Source organism: Orussus abietinus, unplaced genomic scaffold, assembly GCF_000612105.2.
Source record: "Orussus abietinus isolate OABI.00-Male unplaced genomic scaffold, Oabi_2.0 scaffold710, whole genome shotgun sequence".
Taxonomy (NCBI): domain Eukaryota; kingdom Metazoa; phylum Arthropoda; class Insecta; order Hymenoptera; family Orussidae; genus Orussus; species Orussus abietinus.
Genome location: NW_019394855.1, coordinates 10,104 through 33,903, shown reverse-complemented (window position 1 = coordinate 33,903; position 23,800 = coordinate 10,104). Strand labels below are relative to the sequence as shown.

General features: G+C 37.4%; 1 protein-coding gene across 1 annotated transcript; it reads left to right on the top strand.

Moving 5' to 3' along the window:
• Positions 1 to 12,704: 12,704 nt before the first annotated feature.
• LOC111674123 lies at positions 12,705 to 20,585 on the top strand (the record flags this gene model as incomplete). The annotated part of the gene is made up of 2 exons (XM_023433348.1): positions 12,705 to 12,910; positions 19,156 to 20,585. Coding segments are annotated over 2 exons (639 nt in total), but the record flags the coding sequence as incomplete, so codon positions are not given.
• Positions 20,586 to 23,800: the final 3,215 nt, after the last annotated feature.

The window sequence follows — 23,800 nt, the reverse complement described above, 5'->3', positions numbered from 1 at the left end:
AAGTCATCGTCCCCACTTGGTGGTGAACGCCGTTAAGGTGAAGTGAAACCCCCTTCAAATCAGTCGATTCGAATACAACACTTTTGTCCAAGGGTATTAGACCAAACTGTCTGAAACTTTGACACATCACTCGTGATCATCTAAGAATTGTCCTGACACATTCAAAATTTGGATTTTTGGACAAAATTTTTTAGCTTAGTCCAGACCAGAACCAAAATGGCGTCGAGCTCTCATATTTCGATATAATTATCGAAGGCTCTGATATGAGAAACGAAAGGGTCAGGACAATTTTACGACAATTTAGAATACTCTAGTAATCGATAAACTTGCATTTGAACGGTATAAAGGCAAAAAAAGAATTGTATGCGCTTCTATGCTAAAGCGATGGGAATACGAGGTCTCGGAGTGAAAATTTAATGGACCTGGAAATCACAGATGGCGCAGGGTGTCCCTCTGCAGCCAATTAGAGCCCCAGAAAGCATGAATCCAGAGGATTTCTGGAGTTTTACTTCGATTTCTTGATATTTATTGTACGAAAACGACCGGTGCAGTATGCCATTTGGTACAATATCCAATATAATTCGACACAGATGTCAATATAAAAACGAACGTCGGCAACGTAGGCATTTAGAAAAATCTTCTTTATCGACGTCGATCTAGTTCCTCGACGTGTTTCACTTCACCTTAAGAGCTATCTGTAAATGCAGCTGAAAATGGCTGTTGATATTGACAAAGATACAACTGAGATATTTGGAGCATTATAAAATTGTAGAACAACAAAAAATATCTGTTGATATTACAGATTCACTCTGTTCAGCTTATTGTTTTCGAAAAGGTTAAACATATTGGGAAGCATTATGGATAAAATCTAAAGGTTTTACAGTTTGAATCTGTTAAATCTACAGATTTCTTCTGTAGAAGTACCATATGCAAGCATCCACATGAACAGTCGAATGTGCACACGTGCAGTTGCGCATCAGAAATGTATTTCTTCTATTGAATGACGCGTGCGATGCCTCGATCAGCCTTGCTACCAATAACTCTCGGTTCCTGTTCAATTTTAGTATTTTCACATTAATTATTGTGTCCGTGATATATAACTTTACATTCAGGTAAGTTAATCTCGTTGTACGAAGTTCTAAAAAAAATATGACCATGTTTTTCACAGAATTCTAAAGCTCGTGACAGACCTTAACAAGATCCTATATACGTCAAAAGTCGAAGGGAAGTATTCTTTACTAAATTTAAAAAAGTTGACTGTATAAAAAATAAAAAATTTAAAGTTAATTGTTAGACAACCTTTAAACTGTAACGTTAGAGTATTTATATTGGAGTATCTCAAAATTCCTGATAATCATTTTAATGGTATACATATATTCTATAGGTATCCAGGCTGACAAAACGGAAAACAAAAACTTCTTTATAACTATCGAAAAGATTGAACATGATTCATTCTTGATTGCAAAGGAGTTTTAGATTTCTGTTTTGATATATGGGAGAATATACCATTAAAAGAACTATTTAGGAATTTGAGGAGGTTCTAGTATTAACATTTTAATATCGTGACACTTTACAAACGTATATCTGTAACTATTACAGAATGTTATCTGCAACCTTTACAAAAATTTCCTGCTACCCTTGCAGATATTATTCTGTCATTTTTACATGTATCAAGTTATATTCTTTACAGTTACTCATCCGGAATACTCCGTATGTTTATCCGTAACACTTACAAATATTTTCTTGTAATCTTTACGGAATCGGGTAACAGAAACTTGACTGTAACGCCAACAGAAATAATCTGCTGTCCCTATTCTAACAGATAAAATCGGTACATTTTACAGATTTTTCTGTAAGTTTAACAGATTTTTTCTCCGTGTAGGTACAAGGGTGTTATTTGGGAACTGGCATTATTTCTCGCAAGGTAGATACATCAAGCGTATCTTATTACACATTACCTCGCAAAAGAGTGAAATGTACCGCAATTGTCAATTTTGTTATAACTTTCTTCTACCTTCGTCCGTTGAAAGTGTCTAAACGTTGACTTTCCATACAAAGTAAATTATTGGAATGTTACATTCACAGCAATTTTTAAAAATGCCGCGCAACTCCCTGAATCCAATATTCTTAACGCGAAGTAAAATCATCAAAGAGTATTTGGTTTTTTTTTATTTCTAAAGGCCTAGACCTAATATATTTTTTATTCCTAAAAGCCCACGGCTAATACCTACAGTGAAATATATACGAAAACGTAGAAAAGGGTACTTAATCTCCCAATGTCCATGTGAATGTCCGTCTGATAATTTAAATAATGCCGCACAATTAGCATCGTTTATTTACCCTTATGTACAAAATAAAATTGCACATTAGAGCGCTATCAGTCAAGTCTTCTGTCGCGTTACAAACCTGGCTTTCCTTTGAGGTGAAATTTGACAGAAGCTACCTAACAAGTAATAATAAAATAAATATGACAATTAATATAAAATAAAAAAATGCACGAAGAGTAAAACGAAATAATCCATGAAGAATAAAACGAAGGATTTCGAGAAAAGCGTGCAGCAAATATAGGAGGGCCGAGAGCCAAAAGGGGAGACTCCTAGCGGGTCGGGAACATGACTCTCCTCTGGGCTGGGGCTTGCAAGAAGGTAGCCAATGTCTCGGGCTCGGGTCTCACCAATTGGACGCCACCATCCGCTCGCACAATGCCTCTCCAACATGGCGCCCAGCTTCTGTTTCCCACTTAGGAGGACCACGCCGCGAGCGCAGGCGCTGAACGTGCGGGAAAGATAGGTAGTTTTCCCAACCTGGAAATCCCAATTGGCATGAATACTGGAATGACTCGCATGCCTACCCAAAACGGATATAAACGGATATACTCGCCGGATGAAGGCAAAAGCGATTGTTACTATTCCATGCTTTATTAGACATAGTAATTGAGACGCACTGTCCAAAAGAGGGCTTCCGCTTTTATTATTTTCACCAGGTTACCAAACTCCTTCGGAATTTCATCGAAGTTTTCGTTACGTTAAGTTTACTAAACTGCGGATTATTTGCTAAAGGACATAAGGAACGATTGAAGTCTGGAAAAAGGTGATGATTTACTGGAAATAATTTTGGGATATCGTGTAGAGCAATACCCAAAATATGTAGCAGTTTAAATGTGGCAGTAGTTGTTATACATTTGGTAAAGCGTGACATCTGGCTTGTCAATAATAACAGTGATAAAATATGTTGCAGGGATAATACAAAAATAGCAACGAGAACAACAAACGTTCTTGTTTGTTATAGAAATGAAGTGCATATGTTGTAACCACGATATATAATCCGATGTTTTGTAAAACGCCTAGCCGTTTACAAAACGCGGCCTAGTGGACAAACCTTCGTTATCTTAAATTTATTTTACAATCCGGCTAGTCATTTTATAAAGCTACCAGATGTTTTGTAAAACGATCAACAATACCCCGCCGCATTGTAATATTTATTGAATTGCCGCCTGTTTTACATTTCGAAAAAATAATTTCAGTCATATTATAAATAATGTATTAATCAACAAATTTTAATAAAAAATGGTGGTGTTTAGGATTTAATTTTTTTATTTATTCATGTAATCTATGAAACATACGTAAATAGAACAAATTTATAGATCAAAATATACTTTATTCTCTTTAAGTGCACGAAGAAAAAAATCTGTTAACTTTCAGAAAAATCTGTAAAATGTATCGATTTTATCTATTAGAATAGGGACAGCAGATTATTTCTGTTAGCGTTACAGCTAAGTTTCTCGATTCCGTAAAGATTATAGATCACTGTCTGCAGAGATTACAGGAAAATATTTGTAAGTGTTACGGATAAGTAATTGTAAAGAATACAACTTGATACATGTAAAAATAACAGGACAATATCTGTAAGGGTAACAGGAAATTTTAGTAACACTTACAAATATTTTCCTGTAATCTCTACAGATAGTTATCTCTAATCTTTACGGAATCGAGTAACAGAAACTTGACTGTAACGCTAACAGAAATAATCTGCTGTCCCTATTTCAACAGGTAAAATCGGTACATTTTACAGATTTTTTTTTCTCCGTGTAGGTTAGGTTAGGTCAGGTTATATTAAATTAAGTTAGATTAAGTTATAGAAAAATACGCTTTTTGTAGAATGACTAAAATGATTTAACGGGAATGTCAAATAAGCGGTAATTTAATAAATTTAACAATGCGGTGGGGTCTTCTTGGTAGTTTTATAAAACGCCAAATCGCTTTATAAAATTACTAGCCGGATTGTAAAATAAAGCTAAGTGAACGATGATTTAATTAATTGGCCGCGCTTTTCGAAAAGCCGTATTTTACAATGTAGCTACGATACATACAAAATTGTGTTGAAAACCTGCACAATGTGATAGAAAAGAACAAAGCAGGGAACAGAAAGAGCAATTAGAATGCATGATTTATTTAGATTTACGAATAAAGCAAAAAATATTCATTCTCATAAAATGGATCGTCCTCAGCTATCGCTTTCCCGACTCCATTTCTGATATTTTGTGCACCAAATGTACTTTCAACATTCTTGTTCGTTGTTCTGCAGCAAATGTAAGAAGAAATAATTTAATTAATACTTTCATAAAACTGAAGGGCAGTTTTTAAAGGTAAACAAACCTGGCCAAGTTCATTGTAACAACTAACGCAGAGTATTTTGATTTTATTTAAATAAGTCCTCTTTTAAAATTAACGTAATTTAATAAATAAATATAAAATAAAATTGTAGTTAAACATGAGGAGAATGCTTTGGTAAAACGGTTAGAATATTCTTTCAGTCTTTTATAGTCAGTATTACTGCTCAATAATACCTTGAATAGTTTACTTTGTCCATGTCAAGATACGAAAAATGATGTAACAAATTCTGTCAAAGCATTCTCTCTTCTTATTCCAGCTACATCCCTAGTAGCATAGAATAATTCCTAAATATTTCTTTGTAATCTTTGCTAAATATCTCAAGTGACAGATTTTTTAAGATTTCTTGTAGATTTCATTTGACGATATTTTNTCCCCGTTTATTCTCATTGGTTTGTCTCCTAGTTTTATTAGAAGTCCCACTTTCAGGGAAGTCTCCGGACCTTACACGACCCTGAGTCTTCCGGCTCTCTCTATCTTCATCTCTCCCTCCATCTCTCTCTATTTCTCCTTCCATCTCTCCCTTTACATATATTACTTATTATATAGATACATTAAGAATTACCACTACAAGCTTCGCGTATTTTTATTCCAAATTCAGAGGTACTTAATAGAATCATGAGTTACTTGAGTGAACGCCAATATTTTATGTCAATATATTTAGTTGATTGAAATCAATTCGCCACTCACACAACTAATACATTTTTTATTCAAACCGTTGTTTCTTTCGTTTAATTACAACTTCTCTCAATAAACTAGACCCCATTCTCCTTTCAAAGACACATTGTGTTGATCTAAAAGTATATGCTTTTCGCAAATATTTCAAATGTCTGCTAAATATTTACAAAATGTACGATATTCGTTAAATATATAGAAAATATAGAACAAATATTTTATGTTATAAGGGATGTACCGGACATGTGTCAAATATGCCACGTATAATATGTTGAAGTGAAGATACTGCACCCAGCGGAAGTTTTCGAAAACTCACTGTAACTTCTTACTATTTATAACTAGCCCTGATTTCTCCTAAAGTTTATACATTGAGACAAAAATTTGATTGAATTAAACAGGTATGGTTATTTGACTGTTATTTTATTTATTCGATAAATGTTTTTTGCAGTAATATGACAATAATCGACATTAGTAATCGTTGCGTTGTAGTTAGTTTTATGACATGATTTAGTTGATATATTTAATTACATTAACTATAGACTCGTTTATTTCAAACAAAAAACAATGTTGCATAAGAGAAATTATTGGACAAATTTGTCTACTGATTCAATGCGGTTAATTATTTTAACTAAATATCATGTTAATTCAACCGTGAATCTACTTAATCCAATTTAATTAGTTGAAGAAACATATTATTTACGTTCATGAAGCATTACGAATTATTTATACCTAACAAATATTTTATTCATTACAGAAGAAATTACTAACTGGATGTAATGTTCTTTGAAGTCCATTATTATTTTAATGAAACGCATGTTGCATTAATTGAAATAAATGCATGTGTCGATAGCTATCAAACAATTTATTTAGTTCAAGTAAATCAAGATATTGAATTAAAAAATCATTTGTTACGGTCTAATCCAGGCATGGCATTTGCTATTCTTTAATTAAATAAAATATTAAGTGGAGTAACGTATTATTTATTTGAATGAAGCAATGAGATTTATTTAAATGAAACGAATGTCTTATTAAATAAAGCGGAGATTCCTAATTGAATATCATATCTTTTTAAGTATATTAGTGTTTGAAATTCATTGCTACACATTTTTTAGTCACTTTCTTTTATTTAATAATTGGTTTTGACATTGCCTGATTCTTTGGTATAGAAAGACAGTGAAGAGTTGCACAAGAACGCTGGAGGTAAATTACTTTTTTTATAAAGTTATCATTATCGTCAGTGGCATATTCTTCAGTGGTGATTAAAAAATATTTAATCGAGTAAACAGAACTTCGTTGGTTCAATCACAGAAAATGGTTATTATAAGAACAACTAAATATTTTATTAATAAGTCAACATTCTTTGGTTAATAACTTTTGATTGATTACATCAAGTATTGGGGTAAATCCCGCCAAATATTAAATTAATTTAGCACATTTAATCAAAATATTTTATTTATTGACTAAAATATTTCCTAAAATTAACAAAATGATTTAACTCTGGTTAACTGAAACAAACGAGTTTGATCAAGTGAACTAAAATTCACTGTATCAAAATGTTTCCTGAAATGAACTAAATGCAATTAAGCAAACGATCAGTGAACTAAATGCGGACAATTAAATCATTTTATTTAATGAACCAAGTTTTTTCTGCATGTAGTTTGAACCCAAGGCCGATTTATTTCGTTGACTAAAATTTTACTTTATCGAAGCTTGTAACAGTTGGATATTCTCCAGAGAGATGGATTTTAAAAAGAGGACACAAATCAATGAAGAGAAACGAAGAATTCTAAAAGGTCTCTATATTAAACAAACAAGAATAAATAAATAAATAAAAAGATGCGCAAATTATAAACAGAATAAAAAGAGACCGAGACCAATACAGACACGAACTTAAAAGAATAAATAATAAAATAATCGCTCTAACGGAAAATATAACAATACAAAAATAAATAAATATAAGAATAAAACGTTACGTTGGAATAAAACGATACATAAACCGAATGATGAATTAAACAAAATAAAATAGTACAAGAACAAAACGCAAATGACAAATAGTAACAATTAGAGAGAGAGGGGCTTAACTTTTCCTTTTGGTGTGCGTTATGGAGCAATGTCAGTCAGCAATAAAATAAATCGGCCTTTTATTCGTCCGCCGATTAAAATCCAATGGCCGATACTGGGCCAGGCGTTCTGAGGGAAATAAGGCAACTACTAGCCAGATCGTGCGTCCACGATCTTCCTCAGAACTTGATCACGGGCCTATTATCATGGCAGTCGACTTGCTTCTTCTGCCGGAACACCTGTAGTGGTAATTCTTAATGTATCTAGATAATAAGTAATATATGAAAATGGAGAGATAGAGGGAGAAATAGGGAGAAATGAAGAGAGAGGGAACCAAGAGGCTCAGAGGTGTTCCGTTGAGGAGATAGAAGTCGGCTGCCTTTGTCAAAGGCCGTTGCCAGAAATTTGAGGAACTCTATTCCGATCGTGGACGCACGATCTGGCCAGACATTATAANATTCAAACCGTTGTTTCTTTCGTTTAATTACAACTTCTCTCAATAAACTAGACCCCATTCTCCTTTCAAAGACACATTGTGTTGATCTAAAAGTATATGCTGTTACAAACAGTGTAGTTCATAGTATTACATACTTCTTTTAAATAACAAAATTTAATTTATTTGTATGAAACATTTGTTCTTGGTTTAACCGCATTTTCGTTTCGCCGCCGATAACCGTCGTTTTCATTTAAAGTAAATATTTTTTTTATTCAACCAAACTTGTCTCCGTGAATGATTAACATTGAATGATTTTACCCTACTTCTAAACGTGCATGCAGAAAGGTATTTAATTAAATCACTACAATTTCTGTTGGTTGAACCACAGAATATGGTCTTTAAAAGGGCAACCACATATTTGGTTGACATGACGAAATTCTTTCATTAATAATGGTTGATTAATCACGTCAAATATTATGATAGATTACCTACATCAAATGTTAAAGTGATTTGATACGCTCAAAATCACTTTAAATTCACTGAATATTGTTCGAGAAAAGTGTTCCTTTTATAAAAGTTTTCCCGATAAAAGAGAAACTTTGTTTCGTCAAAAATCTGTTATTATAGCATCCCTTGACGCAACTTCGCTCGCGACATGAACAATGTTTTGACAAAAGATCATAACTTCACTAATGAGAGAGACTTTATGGCCACTCGCCACCAAATGGATACTCTGCGAATTTCATTGACTAAAATAATTCATATTTCGTTCTTAAATTGGTCGGAAATCCAAGCTTCTTTGCGTCGTCAATAGAAAATCTCTTCTCCTATTACAATGTTCGTTTAAATGAAACATTTAATAAATTCAAATCAAGCAAATTACTTGATTACATCAAACAAATACGGTCAATCGACAAATATGTTTGAATGAAACTATATACTTGTTCGACTGTATAACAAAGAATAAATAAGTATCATTCAAACATATTTATTTTCAATCAAACAAATCGTTTCCTCGGTGCAATCAAACGATTTTTTAAATGAACCAAATTTTTTTCTGCGTATACGAATGCACGTCTACGAGTATATTTAGTATACCACATTTGAATAAAACTTCCGAAACATGTTTAATTAATTCATTATAGTTATTTTTTAACAATGCACATAGCACAATTAATGCATCATGACACGTTTTCTTTTGCACATTCAAGATTCCAGTGACGTTCATGTTTAAAGTCACAAATTTGTTGACATCGGATGTATAAATAAACGACCCGTGGAAATGAACTATGAATAACAGGTAGAGCTTTTCTTTCCTCCGTTTTTGATGAGTATGAATATTTAAATCCGTTTAAATCTCTCTGGTCGGAAAAAGAAACCCGATCGAAGGCCATTCGCTTCCGCAGCGAATTCGCGTGTCGATCAGCGCTTTCTTTGAGCGTAAAAATGTCGCGCGACCTGATTTTTCGTGTTCGATTCTAGGTGACCAAGTGCTGTGTACAATAACGATTGCTTAACTGCTCTGCGAAATGCCGTGCAAGCGCTCTAATTACATAACACCTTCCACGTGTTCTTCGCCGCGGTCGTTCCTTCATCGCGTATTATGAAGGAACCCCGCTTGGAGAATTCCGAAAACGAAGATCATCATCCTCATCGTATGCAATTCAATTTCTTCCTGAGCGATTTCTATTTTACGTCTGTAACGTATCGGTTTGCACAAATAGCTGCAGAAATACTGAAAATCATCATCCTCATCGTATGCAATTCAATTTCTTCCTGAGCGATTTCTATTTTACGTCTGTAACGTATCGGTTTGCACAAATAGCTGCAGAAATACTGAAAATACAGTACCTAGATATTCAACATTTCTTATACTGTATAGAAATAACGGAATGTTTTCATGAGCCATACTATCGAGCAATTCTCTATTAAAGCGTAACAGTAAAAATGGAGCACAATTTTGTCCATCTATGATCTTCTTTATTATCGCAGAAAACTGGAAAAGTTAATATATCTTTTTGTTTGCTATGTTTAAAAATATCAATAACATCTACACTGATTCTAGTGACATAATTGAAAAAAAATATATTTTTTTATTATGTTACTTTGGAATTACTGGTACTATGGAATAACTGGTAAACATTACAAATAACTTTTGAAACAAATTCTAATTTTTTAGGTACTTAGTAGTTGCGTAGGCAACAGACGTATAAGACATTTCTATTATCGCTACATTGCAGCAGTACCATTTGTTTCTGCATTGTTTTCTAACAGCAGAAATATCAAACTTTAAAATTTAAATTGAAATGTAAAAGTCGATTTTATGGTATTAATTCGTGCTATAATCGTAATTTGGATCTTTATGCGATGCAATAATTATTGTAGGTGTTTAGAGAATTCTTGTTGAAAAGGTAAACGATATCGTTAATATTGTTTTTATTATTTTTGCCAAGATATTTTCGGAAATCGGTTTAAATTTGTATCACCTTATATGAGGATGCCTAATAGAACGGTCTTTCATTTTTGCTCCCTAGAAGTAACTTGCGTACCTAACATAGTACCTAAAAACAGTTTTTAAAGGTGATACAAATTTAAACCGATTTCCGAAAATATCTTTGCAAAAATAATAAAAACAATATTAACGATATCGTTTACCTTTTCAACAAGAATTCTCTAAAAACCTACAATAATTATTGCATCGCATAAAGATCCAAATTACGATTATAGCACGAATTAATACCATAAAATCGACTTTTACATTTCAATTTGCTTTCAATTTACATTCCGATTCGTATTCATGAAAATATAACCAAACATTAATAATTATATTGGTTCCAGTTAAAATATTGCGTGGTTATTTAATATTCGATGTTCAATTTTATTTTAAGCGTTGATGCATTATTATCACAATCTTATAATCATGAATTATTTCAAAAATATAAATCTAAAACATATGCAAATGGATTACATTGTTTCATTACTATAATACAACTTTATACCGAATCATAATCGGTTACAATTCTCAGGATTATTTCATGCTGCGATCGCAATTTGGACCACCGCGCATTGGTGGTCTCGCTTAAACCCAAAAGAAGCGAATAATGGAGAAGAAGTGCAACTATCCGCTGCATCGGCGACTTCTCGAATCTCCCCCTCGCCCTCCAACGACTCGGTCCTTCCATCGCTTAAGGTGAAGTGAAACACGTTGAGGAACTTGATCGACGTCGATAAAGAAGATTTTTCTAAATGCCTACGTTGCCGACGTTCGTTTTTATATCGACAGATGTGTCGAATTATATTGGGTATTGTACCAAATGGCACACTCTGCCTGTCGTTTTCGTACAATAATTATAAAGAAATCGCAGTAAAACTTCAGAAATCCTCTGGATTCATGCTTTCTGGGGCCCTAATTAACTGCAGAGGGACCCCCTATGCCATCTGTGATTTCCAGGCCAATTAAATTTTCACTCCAAGACCTCGTATTACCATTGCTTTAGCATAGAGCGCATATAACACTTTTTTTGCCTTTATTCCGTTCAAATGCGAGTTTATCGACTACCAGAATATTCTAAATTGACATAAAATTGTCCTGACCCTTTCGATTCTCATATCAGAGCCTTCGATAATTGTATATTGATCGAAATATGAGAGCTCGACGCCATTTTGGTTCTGGTCTGGGCTAAGTTAAAAAATTTTGTCCAAAAATAAAAATTTTGAATGTGTCAGGACAATTCTTAGTTGATCAGAAGTGATGTGTCAAAGTTTCGGGCAGTTTGGTCTAATACCCTTAAAAAAAAGTGTTGTATTCGAATCGACTGATTTGAAGGGGTTTCACTTCACCTTAATCGTTCCTAACCGTGAAAATTCTGCACAGCGGGAAGAAAAATATACATTTTAAGAAATTCCAAACGATCTCTTTACGGATAACTGACAAAAGAGTTTCTTACCATGCCGTTTATCGGTTTAACAACTATTGTACAACAGAGTGCGGCAGTTTTCGGTAACATCGCGGAAAGTCAGCGAAAGGGGGGAGTGGAAAAAAATGGAACTATCCGGGGCACAGGCGACTTCTGGGATAGAGTCTGTGACGCAGCGCCGTCCTTCCACCGCTTAGCCGCACCCGACCTCGAAAATCCCACACAGCAGGAAGAAAAGCATACATTTTGAGAAATTCCAAACGATCTCTTTACGAATAACTGACAAAAGAGTTGCTTACCATGCTATTTATCGTTTTGACAAATATCGTACGACAGGATGCGGCAGTCATCGATAACGTCACGGAAAGTTAGCGAAAAGGGGTAACGGAAAAGGAATGTAACTATCTCGTGCACAGGTGACTTCCGGAATAGTCCCTGACGCAACACGTCCTTCCACCGCTTACCCGCACCCAACCTCGAAAATCCCACACAGCAGGAAGAAAAACATAAATTTGGAGAAATTACTAACGATCGCTTTACAGAGAACTGAGATAGGAGTTACTTACCGTGCTATTTATCAGTTTGGCAAATATTGTACTACAGGGGCGGCAGTCATCGGTAATGTCGCGGAAAGTCAGCGAACAGGGGTAACGGAAAAAAATGGAACTATCCGGTGCACGAGCGACTTCCGCGATAGTCCCTGACGCGGCGCGGTCCTTCCACCGCTTGGCCGCTCCCGGCTACGCTCCCGGTTCGCTCCGACTCGTTCCCGACTCGTTCCCGGCTCGCTCCCGGCCCGCTCCCGGCTACGCTCCCCGCGGAGGGCTGGTCCCTCGGCCGGCCGCGGCTCCGCCTCCGCCCGCCAGTTCCACCGCCCCCGAGTTCCACCGCCTCGTTGGCCGCGCCGCGGCGGTCCCGCAACGGCCGGCTTCAATCTCGGTTTAGTTTCGTTTCGTGCCGGCCGTTCGGTGCGAGGTGCGAGTCGTTCCGCGTTCCGGCGCCCTGCCTCTTCCTCGAGAACTCACGCCTTGCGACGCGTTCGCCCTTTCCCGAAGGAATCGAGTCGTACTTCCCGTGAATCCAGTGTCGCTGCAGTTCGGGGACTGCATTTCGACTGCTCGTCGAAAGGGATATCGTTCCCGGCCTAAGAGGTAACTCTCGTCCGATAGAGGTTATGCATATGTTGGACCATCGCTGGACGGTAATACCTGTAAAAAGTAGAACTTGGCCCGTGACTGGACCGAGTCTTTTGATGCATGGTTTAGCCGAGATATTCGACGTTTAGTGAGGAAAAAAACTCCAAGTGCATTTAACCCTTTCACCCCAGCGGTCCACTTTGTTGAAGATCACCGTCACCGAACGGGACCCCGCACCGAAAATGTCCCCATTGCGCGAATGTCGGATATAATTGATCTTCGTATCTATCGGTCTGTCGATGGATGCCGAATAGTGCTAGAAATGAAAGGGTTAAAGATTAATTGGTCGTGAAATGCGTTTTAATCCAAAAGAGTTTGAAAGAGAATGAAAAGTTATAGGAACTATTGCTTAAGGGGCTATCTTACTTCATGTTTTACGGAGAATTTAAAACAAGAAATTTCAAAATGTCTCAAAACTTCGGACTTAAGGAAGTCAATAATTCCCTTAATCTTTATACTCTGCTCGCTAGAAAGTCGCAACACCTACAAATAGTAATCGATCAAATCAAAGAGTAATATATATTGCGTAGGATAACGTAAAGTGATAACGATTCAATTTTAGTCAATGTAATACTTAGAATTACCGAGGCAGAGTCATAGTTTCCTTTCGTCATGCGATATACGTCGTTACTGGATGTACTCGACTTTGATTTTTATATGATGTGGTTTGTTCAACGAGCAGTAAATACGTTAAGGCGCTCTGCTTGCACTTGAATTTTAATACGCACTTTTTGTCATAGATTTTACAAATCACTCTTCGCGTGGCGTATATCGGCTATTGTACTTAATCAACACGAGGTAATGGAGTTTGAGAAAAGATTTTTTCGTTGCAAAGAGTCCGCGTCGAAGAATGTGTTTACTTTCATATTCGGTTCATCCATTGCTTCCAATTCCTTCATTTCTTGAGAGTACTTTCCTTAGGAATCATTTCCATCGTTTTAAAAATAAATAAAAGTATTAGTGTACGCGGAGTGACTCTTGGCGAAATGAACGCAAATTCCGCGATTTTCAGACCTTTTGCAAATGCTGGTCCTCCGCGGTCTAGAAAATAGGTTGGGCGGTAGGACGAACGTCTTCGATATGTTCCGCTAAAATATTGCAAGCGGGTATAATAGTCTCTCACCTGTTTGTATTATTTGAGAAAATGCGGGGTTACCCGAAATGCAGGGAAGCAAATAGAACCCGAGACCGTCAGACAGACCATCGTTCTTCGTTCATGAAATCCGCTTGAACTTGCCGGTTAACGCTAGAACTACCAGCGAATATTTATTGTATAGGATGGACCATCTGAAACCAGTCATTTTGACTGGTCTTGGTGGTTCTAGTGTTAATCTTGGCTCGAGGTGAACAACAATGATCGCACCTGCAACAAAGTCTCGAGCTGAAGTTAACAATAATTAGCGATATCACCCCGACGCTCACCAAAGAATCGCAACCTCTCGAGTAAACAAGATCAGTGACGTGGGCGAACTTTTTTTTTTGCAAACCTACGTACTTCGCATTATATAATATCCAGATTGAATTATCATATTTCATTTTGCCCAGATCGTGGAAATACATTTGCTAGGTAGAATACAATGGCTATTTCAATTTCCTGGTACGATTGCGTAACCACTTTAATTAGAAGAAACTATTACCCCCGTAAAATATTGTCGTGGTCACATATTTTCCACTTGGGTGGAGGATGACGTCGCCAAGTGAATTATTGACAGTAATCAAGAAATTGTAATTGAAGGTGAAGGGATAAAAGTTCGTACTGGAAAGTGAACGTGAATTTTTTTATTTTGATAGATCGCGTTTACTTTTTGGGTTTATTATGTAAATACTGCAAATGGTTAACACATAGAGACTGTAGGAAATCACGAAAGACTTTAAAAGTGACTTAAGTGATATGAAAAGTACATCCGAGGGGTCAAACGTTTATGCAATTTTTCTCCTAATGCAATGTATCAAATCATTTGAAATTTTATCATGTAAATATGGAAGTCCTATGGAAGGTCCTGCCACCCACACATTTTATTTTTTTTTATAAAAAATTAAACTATTCTTTGTAGAAAAATAAATAAAAATGAAAATTCATGGGGGTCAAGACTTTCCTTATGGCCTCCATATTCACGAGGTAAAATTTCAAATGATTCGATATACTCAGTTTAGAAAAATGTTTCACAAATTAAATCCTTCAGATGCCCATTCCATATCACCTTAGGGTGATCGGTATCAATTGATTCGGTGTTGTTTGAAATATATACATACAGGTGCACATTGTTCAGTTCAAATTTACACTTTCTTTATTTCTCATTTTTACTGGATAAATTCGACGAATGGAAGATGATTAGAAATTGTAAAGATCGTCGTTAGGAGTACACATAGACATACGTTGTTGAGTGTAAAGGTCGATTTTGTTGACTCGTCATTCTTGTAAAGGGTACACGAATAAAAAAGATTAGAGAGTGTAAGAAATCATGATAGCCTCTACCGAGTACCTTGAAGCTTTCTTGGTATTAACTAATTTGTCGTAATTGGGAATACATACAGGTCCAAGCTATTAATCTCATCTCCAAACTTTTATTACGTTATAATGTACGGTATAATGACCAATGGTCTCAAATTATAATCGTCCTAATGCGTCAGGTTTTTGCAATTCTTATCGCTGTCGAGATTTGAGTTACTTCTCTCGCTGCACATAAAAGGCAGTCTCGTTTCATAATGCCGCCGTCGCGATGTCTCGCTACATAAAAGCTGTGATTAGTGCTCCACTTGTGCTAAATTTATGATTGGACGAGGGCGTTTCGGGAGGATTCTTGGAGTCCTAGCCGGCGGAAGTCCTGACGTGTCCCTGGGGATAGAACGACACGACATCGTTTTAGACCATGGTCTACAAAACCACTCAGAGATTTTGCGACGTTGAAGAAAAGATTAGGGGCGTTAGGTATAACTCTGCTTGATTTTGCCATCTTTCATCTTACGTTTCTGGGCTCTCTGGGATGCCGCCATCCCGACGTCCCGACATATCAAACTCGTGACTAAGGCACTGCTCCACGGGTGCTAAATTTACAATTAACCCAGGACATTTCTGAGGAACCTTCGGAGCCCTAACTCGGAATGGGGTCATTCGGGTCAAGTGTGTGCAATTTTATGTTCGAAGCATTACAATGTTTGAAACAATAGAATATTCAAAACGTAACAAAGCAGCTTCGATAGTGTTTAATTTAAATTTGAGTAAAGTTTAATAAACAAAGAAAATATCTAATGTTTTCGTTAAGTAAAAATAAACAACTCGGACAGGATACGTACTGCTGACCTGGAGTGTTGGGGGCGATTTCATATTTGTTTCTAACGATTTCACATTCTGATGTGTGCGTCATATATAAAACCCTTTGAGTAAGCTGTCACTCAACTCGTTCCAAACATGCGATTCAAAACTGAACGTTTCAAGAAAAGAAAAGTTCTTGAGCGAAAAACGACAATGGAGATTGCTGCCTGCAATCTCCAAGAAATAAAGTACTCGGAAACTCTGCCAGCATCCTGCTTAGTTTGAAATCTCTTACGGACCGAGAGAGCAAGATGTTACATTCTTACAAAACGTTTGATTCATCCTCTCCTTCACATCAAACACCTTCCATTTCTGAGGGCACCATCCCAACTCCTCCGCACATAAAACCGATGATTAAACTACTCCGTGATAGTATTTCATATATATTAAACGAACGATTAGCACCAAACGTTTCAAAAAATGAAAACCTTCGAAACCCTACGTTCAATACTGTAACGCAACATTGCTTCTTGCAGCTCACAGAAAATAAAGTATTTAGAAGTTCTAGCTTCAATTAAGTGATAAGAATCAAATATCTCGGAAAAGACCGAGCGATTTCAACCGAAAGACTCAGTAATTTTTAACCAAATATAAATGACACAAGAAACGCACCTCGTAGAAAAAAAAAAGCGAACACGACGTTATATTTTTACAAAACTTATGGTCCGAACTTTTTTTCGCTACATGTTAAAAACTTCTCGCTTTTAACGGGTTTATCTCAAATCCTCTTACGTAATGAAAGGTACATGTAAAACCCGTGGTTAAATTACATAAAAAAAGTACTCCATTCGTTCTAAACATCCAAGAACTATCGAATGATTCCAAGAAATCTTTAGAATTTTTATGCTAAGAACGGTAACATTGTTACCTACAATCATAAGGAAATAACGTCTTTAGAAAATGTGCTACATGTATCTTACTTCGTAATAAGGAATGAGTTACTGAAACAACGATCTCGAACCTATTACAAAGAGAACCAGCGAAGTGTTACATTATCTCAAAACCTACACTCTAAACTGTGTCCCTTGCTGCACATCAAAGATCTCCCGTTTCTGACGGCTTCACTCGAGTTTTGTGACACGTAAAACCCATGACCGAGGTACGTCATGACGGCGCGCCTTTCGCGCCGAATTTATGCCCAAGCCAGGACACGCGTCGGAAGCTTCCTCTGGGTCCTAACCAGCGGAAGTCCTGATGCGTCCCCAGGGATAGAGCGATGCAACGGCGCCGTAGTCGGCGGTCTATGAGAGCTAAAGTGCCCAGCTGTTCCGGACTTGTCAGCCGACTAACGGCGGCGTGTTAGACATATCGCCTCGAAGCTGGAGATAGCCCGAAACTCGAGGCCTTCAGGTGCTTTTGGCTGGAAAGAGGAGGCACTTCGTCAGTGTCATTTAGAACACATTAAACCCACGTTTCAATACGCGCTCGTGTCTAAACCCAGTCGTCAAATGGCACCTCGGAGGATGTCTTCGCCTTCAAGGATAAAGGATCCCCTTAATGAAGCCGACGGCGATGATTTCGGATTTCAACCTCTGATTGATTCCGTTGCCTAATTTCGGGTTACGTGGACCGTTTTCTTGGTTCGTTTTTGCTTGATAAATTTGTTGGGAAATGTAGCCACCATCTTCGGAAGGAAAAGACGCGTTTTATGAGCAACACTTCTTATAATGTATTCTTTCATTTATTTTCTATTTTTTGGAGTATAAAAGAAGACGGACTCGTCTTTTAAAGGATATGCGCGGATAATATGTTTTATAATACCCCATATGCGTTTATTAAGATGTACTTCCTCTTCCACTTTCACATATTTTTATGTGACCATCTCAACTGTCAAAGAATCTGAATTTTTTTTATTCACTGTCGCAAAAGAGAAAAATCCGAGACGCGAATTTTGAGATGCGTAAAATTAACAAAAAAAATGCAGAAAAGAATACTGTACCAAGATCTTTTAGAATTTAGGATATATATGTGCTCCAGGAGGGGTGGCATAACAAAAAAGAGCAAAAATATCTTAAATATAAAGAGGATCTAAAGTTGTTTAATATCAGTTGCTCGACTCTGGATGACTTTTTTGTCGTGCTAGGTCCGGTCTTTCCATTCCACATATATTTTTCATTAATTAAGCGAGTTCCTAAACCTCCGAACACAGCTGTAGGTTGTTATCTTTGCTTTAAAACATCCTTTTTTTATCATGGCCCAAGGTACACGAGTATGTTTCACCATGATCCGCTATGCACTAGATGCTATTTCTTTTTTATATTTTTTCCGATTTTTAAATTATTTCGAAAATGAATATGTCACAAGGATACTGAAGTAATATTTTAGCACAAAAGAACGACGGATTTATGCTTGAGACAAAATCGAATAACTTCCCTCGCGTATCCTTAGTATACAAGTTACAGACAAATGGTTTTGTTCGCCCTCCGACCACAAGTCATGCTTCACAAAAATATTACAGCGATATCGCCTTGTTCGCAATAATAATTTACAAGTAACAACACAATATGCAGGGTGGGTTTCGTTTGCTTACAGATCAACCGGTTCTCTTTGCAGTTGTTTTGCTCCATTAATTTGTAACTAAATTACTCAACTCGCATTAATTTACAAGCAGCGGCAGATTACGAATAAAGACCATTGCCCATAGATCGGGGGCCATATTTTATAGTTGTTTTATTCCGTTAATTTATAACCTAACATCCCAACTCGTAATACTAATTTACAAGTAAGAGCAGATTACCAAGGAGATACCGAGGACCATGGTCCACAAATAGGAAGCCATACTTTACGAACGTTTCACTCCAATAATTTATGACCAAATTGCCTACATTGCAATAACGAATTTACATGTTGCAACAGAATACGAAGGGATGACTTTGTTTGCCCACAGATCGAAAATTAGCGGCGTGGACGTCCTCGAAGATGTAACGCGGCCGCGAAGAAAAGATCGTTTCTTGGTCACCCGGCGAAGAAGGCACGCTCGAAGATCAGCACGTTTTCTCTTGACGCAGACATTGAGGCTACAAAGTAGCTACTTCTTGGACGTTCGACGAAATCGTTGCTTGGGCCAAGAAGGCTCGTCGAGAGATCCACGCGCTTTTTCACGTCAAGGCAGAAGTGAAGAAGTTACGAAAAAGAAAAGATCCTGGGTACCCAACGAAGAAGGCACGCCCGGTGAACGGTACCCTCTTCCTCGTCCACGCAGTTTAAAGAGGCCGCAAAGAAGAAGTCGCTTCCGGAACACAAGTCGAAGGAAACGCGCGTCGTCCTTGTTCGTGCAGGCTAAAGGAGTTGGGATGAAGAGTTACCTCTTGGACAGCTAGAGAAGACGGCACGCCCTTTCGTGTCAACGCGGATGTGAAAACACCACGGAGAAGAAGAGGTCGCTTCGTGGACCCCCCACCGAAGAAGTCACGCCCAGTGAATGGTACCCTCTTCCTCGTGCACGCAGGGTAAATTGGTCGCAAAGAAAAACTCGCTTCTTGAACGCCCATCGAAGGAGACGTACGTCGTCCTTGTTCGCGCAGGGTAAAGAAGTCGGGAAGGAAAGATTACTTCGTGGACGCCCAACGAAGAAGCCACGCCTACGAAACGACCCGTTCTTTCTTGTCAACGCGGACGTAAAGAGGCCACGGAGAAGAAGAGGTCTCTTCGTGGACACTCGACGAATAAGGCACGCCTGGAGAACGGCACGCGCTTCCCCGCCGACGCAGTAACCGCAGCAGCAAAAGAGTGATTCGCGTCGCGCCACGCCGTTGCGTTAAGGCACGGTCGCGGAGGAAAATCGCTCTCATTATGTAACGCAATCGAGTCGTGATAAATCTCTTCTCTCCCGAACCGAGGCGAACTGGCGAGTAGATGGTGCTTCTTGAGCGACGGACATTTTGATACTCCGAGGAGCAGCCTGGATTTATCTCGTTGTTCGTATATTCTTCCTGAATTTTTCGCGGCAAACGAACGAGTATTCATCGCAAGATTCGGTACAGTGTCCGGAATCATTCCGCGGAAGTTTTGGACTCGTCGGCTCGAGCATCTGAAGGATCCAAAGGACAGAATTCGTGAACTCCAGCGCGGGTGGTAAATGAATTCGGCCCCGTGGGGGCCTCTTTTGGATAGATTGCCCCGCAATAGGCGTGCAGCTGCAGCTGCAGAGGATTTCCATCCCGATAGAAAACCAGGTCTTAACTGTGGAGGGCCTGTCGCCGTGTTGGGAGGGCTTCGCCGAGCGGCGCCGCGCAAATGCAGCTGCGGCCCCGACCGTATTTATGAACTACACTGAGCCGGATAGAAGGAGGATGGTCTCCCACGTGATTCCCGTTTCTGGGGTGAGATAATTTTCATTTTCTTTCTTTAATTGGAGGTTGGAGAACGAAGAACTCGTGAAAAGCCCAACGAGTTCCGTCGGACCCATGCAGGAAGGAACGGGGTTTAGCTCGTGAAGCATCGGATGTGTCCTTGTACCGTAACTGTTTCTCTCGAGATAAACTATAATCATATATGGCCGGGTGTAAAAAACTATTATCATGCGCTATTTTGTTTACTTTGTTCAATTGTCAAATTTTAAATCCTGTTTCTTTCGATGCACGTTAGCTCGTGGGTATACCCGTGGATTCACCTTCTCAACTTTTCATCTAGTGCAGAATTTGCGGTCTGCATGGGTTCGTCTCCTCATTTATTCCCTACGTCATTAATCTCTACAGACTATAAAATAAAGTCCCCGGTAGAGAGCTGACGCTATTCGGGCTAGTTGCGAAAACCACTGAACGGATTTTAATACGGTTTTCCCTATTCTACGGAGCATTTCTCCAGAATAGTTTAGGTGTAAGAAAGATTAACCAATGAGAAGAGGAAACCGAGTGGTAACGATTTTAGTGGAGCAAATCGACGAAAAATGGCCCTTCTTGGCTCCCGCGTAAAGCCGGGGCGAGTTTCTAATATCAGTCGCTATCTCTATCATAGTCCTTATTTTCACGTTCAGTTTCCTTGTTTCCGTAAATTCACATTTACACTTGTCTTTACAGTTTCACATTTCCACTTGTTTTCATAATTTTACTTCCACATGCATTTATTTTTACATAAGCTCACAGTAAACTCGATTGTTTATTAAATCCACTCAAGTCCTTCCGGAGAGTAGATCATAAATTCGTTCAACTTCTTATAAACAGTTAGCTTATATATTGACAAACGGTCAATGCACCAAAACGCTGCCCCCGTCCGAGAATTCCGGGAATTCCGAGAAGAGTACACGTTTGTATAGAATTATGCAATTATTTATTCTCGGGAATAGTGTGTGGGTATTCTCGAGAATAAATAATTACATAATTCTATACAACCGTGTACTCTTTCGTACATAGTTATTTAGAATTGCATATGATCAAGATATATAATGTCTGATCTTGTATGAAACGTATATTCTTTATGTATGATCAAATGTAGGATATCACATGTAATCAAAAACGGATGCTACGTGGTTTGATATATTATTGCATAGCTACTAGGGAACAATATACTAAGATGAAAAAACATATCTACTCAGACAGGGCAATATTTACTTATGCATGGATTCATGTATAACAAGATATAATTATTTATAGGTACAGAATCAGATATAAAAGTAATCTAATTATATACATATACAGATCAATATACGTTTAAATGTGATCATGTATACAGGGTGTCTCAAATCCCGTAGTAATTCTTCAAACTGATGGAAGTTAATGTTTGAAGTCTAAAGGTACTTTTCAATTTTTCCCTGTAATCATTATAGTTGGCTAATTTTGAGTTCGAGTTTGAAACACGCCAGGGACCCGATTCTCGAGTTCATACGGATATTTTTCGCATACGAATAGGTTCGCAAAATAAATGTTATATTGTTGGGAAGTCGCGTCATTGGTCAACATTTAAGAGTAATATGTGAAACTGTCAATTTCGCATGCGATGATTGATCGTACGAACTCGAGACTAGGATTCCAGTACCGTCGCACGACGTTCGGCGTACGTCTCGATGCGACAGTGTCCGACATTACCCATTTATTTTTATTTTATTTAGTTTTTTTCTATTCTCAGTTCGTTATTAAATTCATTGTTTAAAAATACAGACCTTTTAAGTAAGAAAATTTGAATAACTCCGAAGCCGTGTCATTACTAATTATTGCGTTTTTAACTAATTAAATCAAATATATGAAAATACTAATTTAGTTTCATTTACTTACTAGATATTCTTTTAGTTCATCATAATTTTGAAGAGAAACTCTCAACTTCAAATATTATCAACTCCCACCAGTTTCAGGAATTACTATCGGATTTAAGATACCCTTTATAGCTATGTCCAACACCTATATTAGATAAATTTCGAATTTTATGATTTAGAAGAAGTTTACAATAAAATACATGTATCGTTGGGTGCAGCAGGAGAGCACAATAGCGCCAGGGTTAGATAGATATAACACGCTATATAATATACGCAGTTTTTTACGTATATATTCCAACGTATAATACGTCCCTATTTTTCTTCGCGTGCGCAAAGTACATTGAGCTCCTCCATTTCTAAATCGAAAATGACAAATCCAATTAAAAATTTGATATTAAACAGTGTTAAGTCGAAAGAATTTTGGACGCAAGCGCCAAATTAATTATTCCTTGAAAATTGTTACGTGTTTACATGTGCACTAAATGACGTTTATAACCTAGCGGATACATACATCGTGCACTTGCGGAAACCACCATATTGGAAACGTAAAATTCTAAGCAATTTTGAACACAAGCGCCAAATTAATTTATTATTCTTTACAAAATATTTCCCTGTTTATATATGTGCTGAATGACGTTTATAACCTAGTGGATCCCGTATATCGTACATTACGGTATCCTTCATATTGGAAACGTAATTTACTGGTTTTCTACGATTTTCTATAATAAATAACTTGATTGACGTAATATACGTGAAAAACTGCAAAAAACGCGAAATTACCCAACCCTGAATAGCGCCCTTCTTGAGGCCGAAAAATATTTAGATGTCTCATATGTCTCTGGTAATTCCATGGTTATTGTAACTGCGTCTTAACGTGAAACCGTTTGCACGTGACCGGCAAAATCGGTCGGGCAGTGATTTTTTTGCCGGTAATAATGTAAATTAAAGAATGTTACATTGTTTTTGGCAGAAAAGTCGGTGCCGGCGCCAATTTTGCCAAAACGTATACAAGCGGCCTGAGTCTTGGATTCGATTTCTGACAGCTCCGAAAAATGTTTCGAGGTTTTAAACAGAGTTTATCTACAAATCCTTACTAACGATCCTTCAGACAAACCCGAAACGAAGTGCTAAATTTGTTAATGAACTCGGCCCAAAGAAAAAATGGATTTTTTTAGCAACAGCCTGAGAAAAATTAATTACACATACTCGTGTACGATTATTTCTAATTCCTCAGATGGAAGAAAATCCGAAAAGTAGCGCGATCTAATCAAATATGTTCATATACATACGTAATTAGGCCGCATCATTTTTCGGACTTAATCACATAATCGTACTTGAATATATA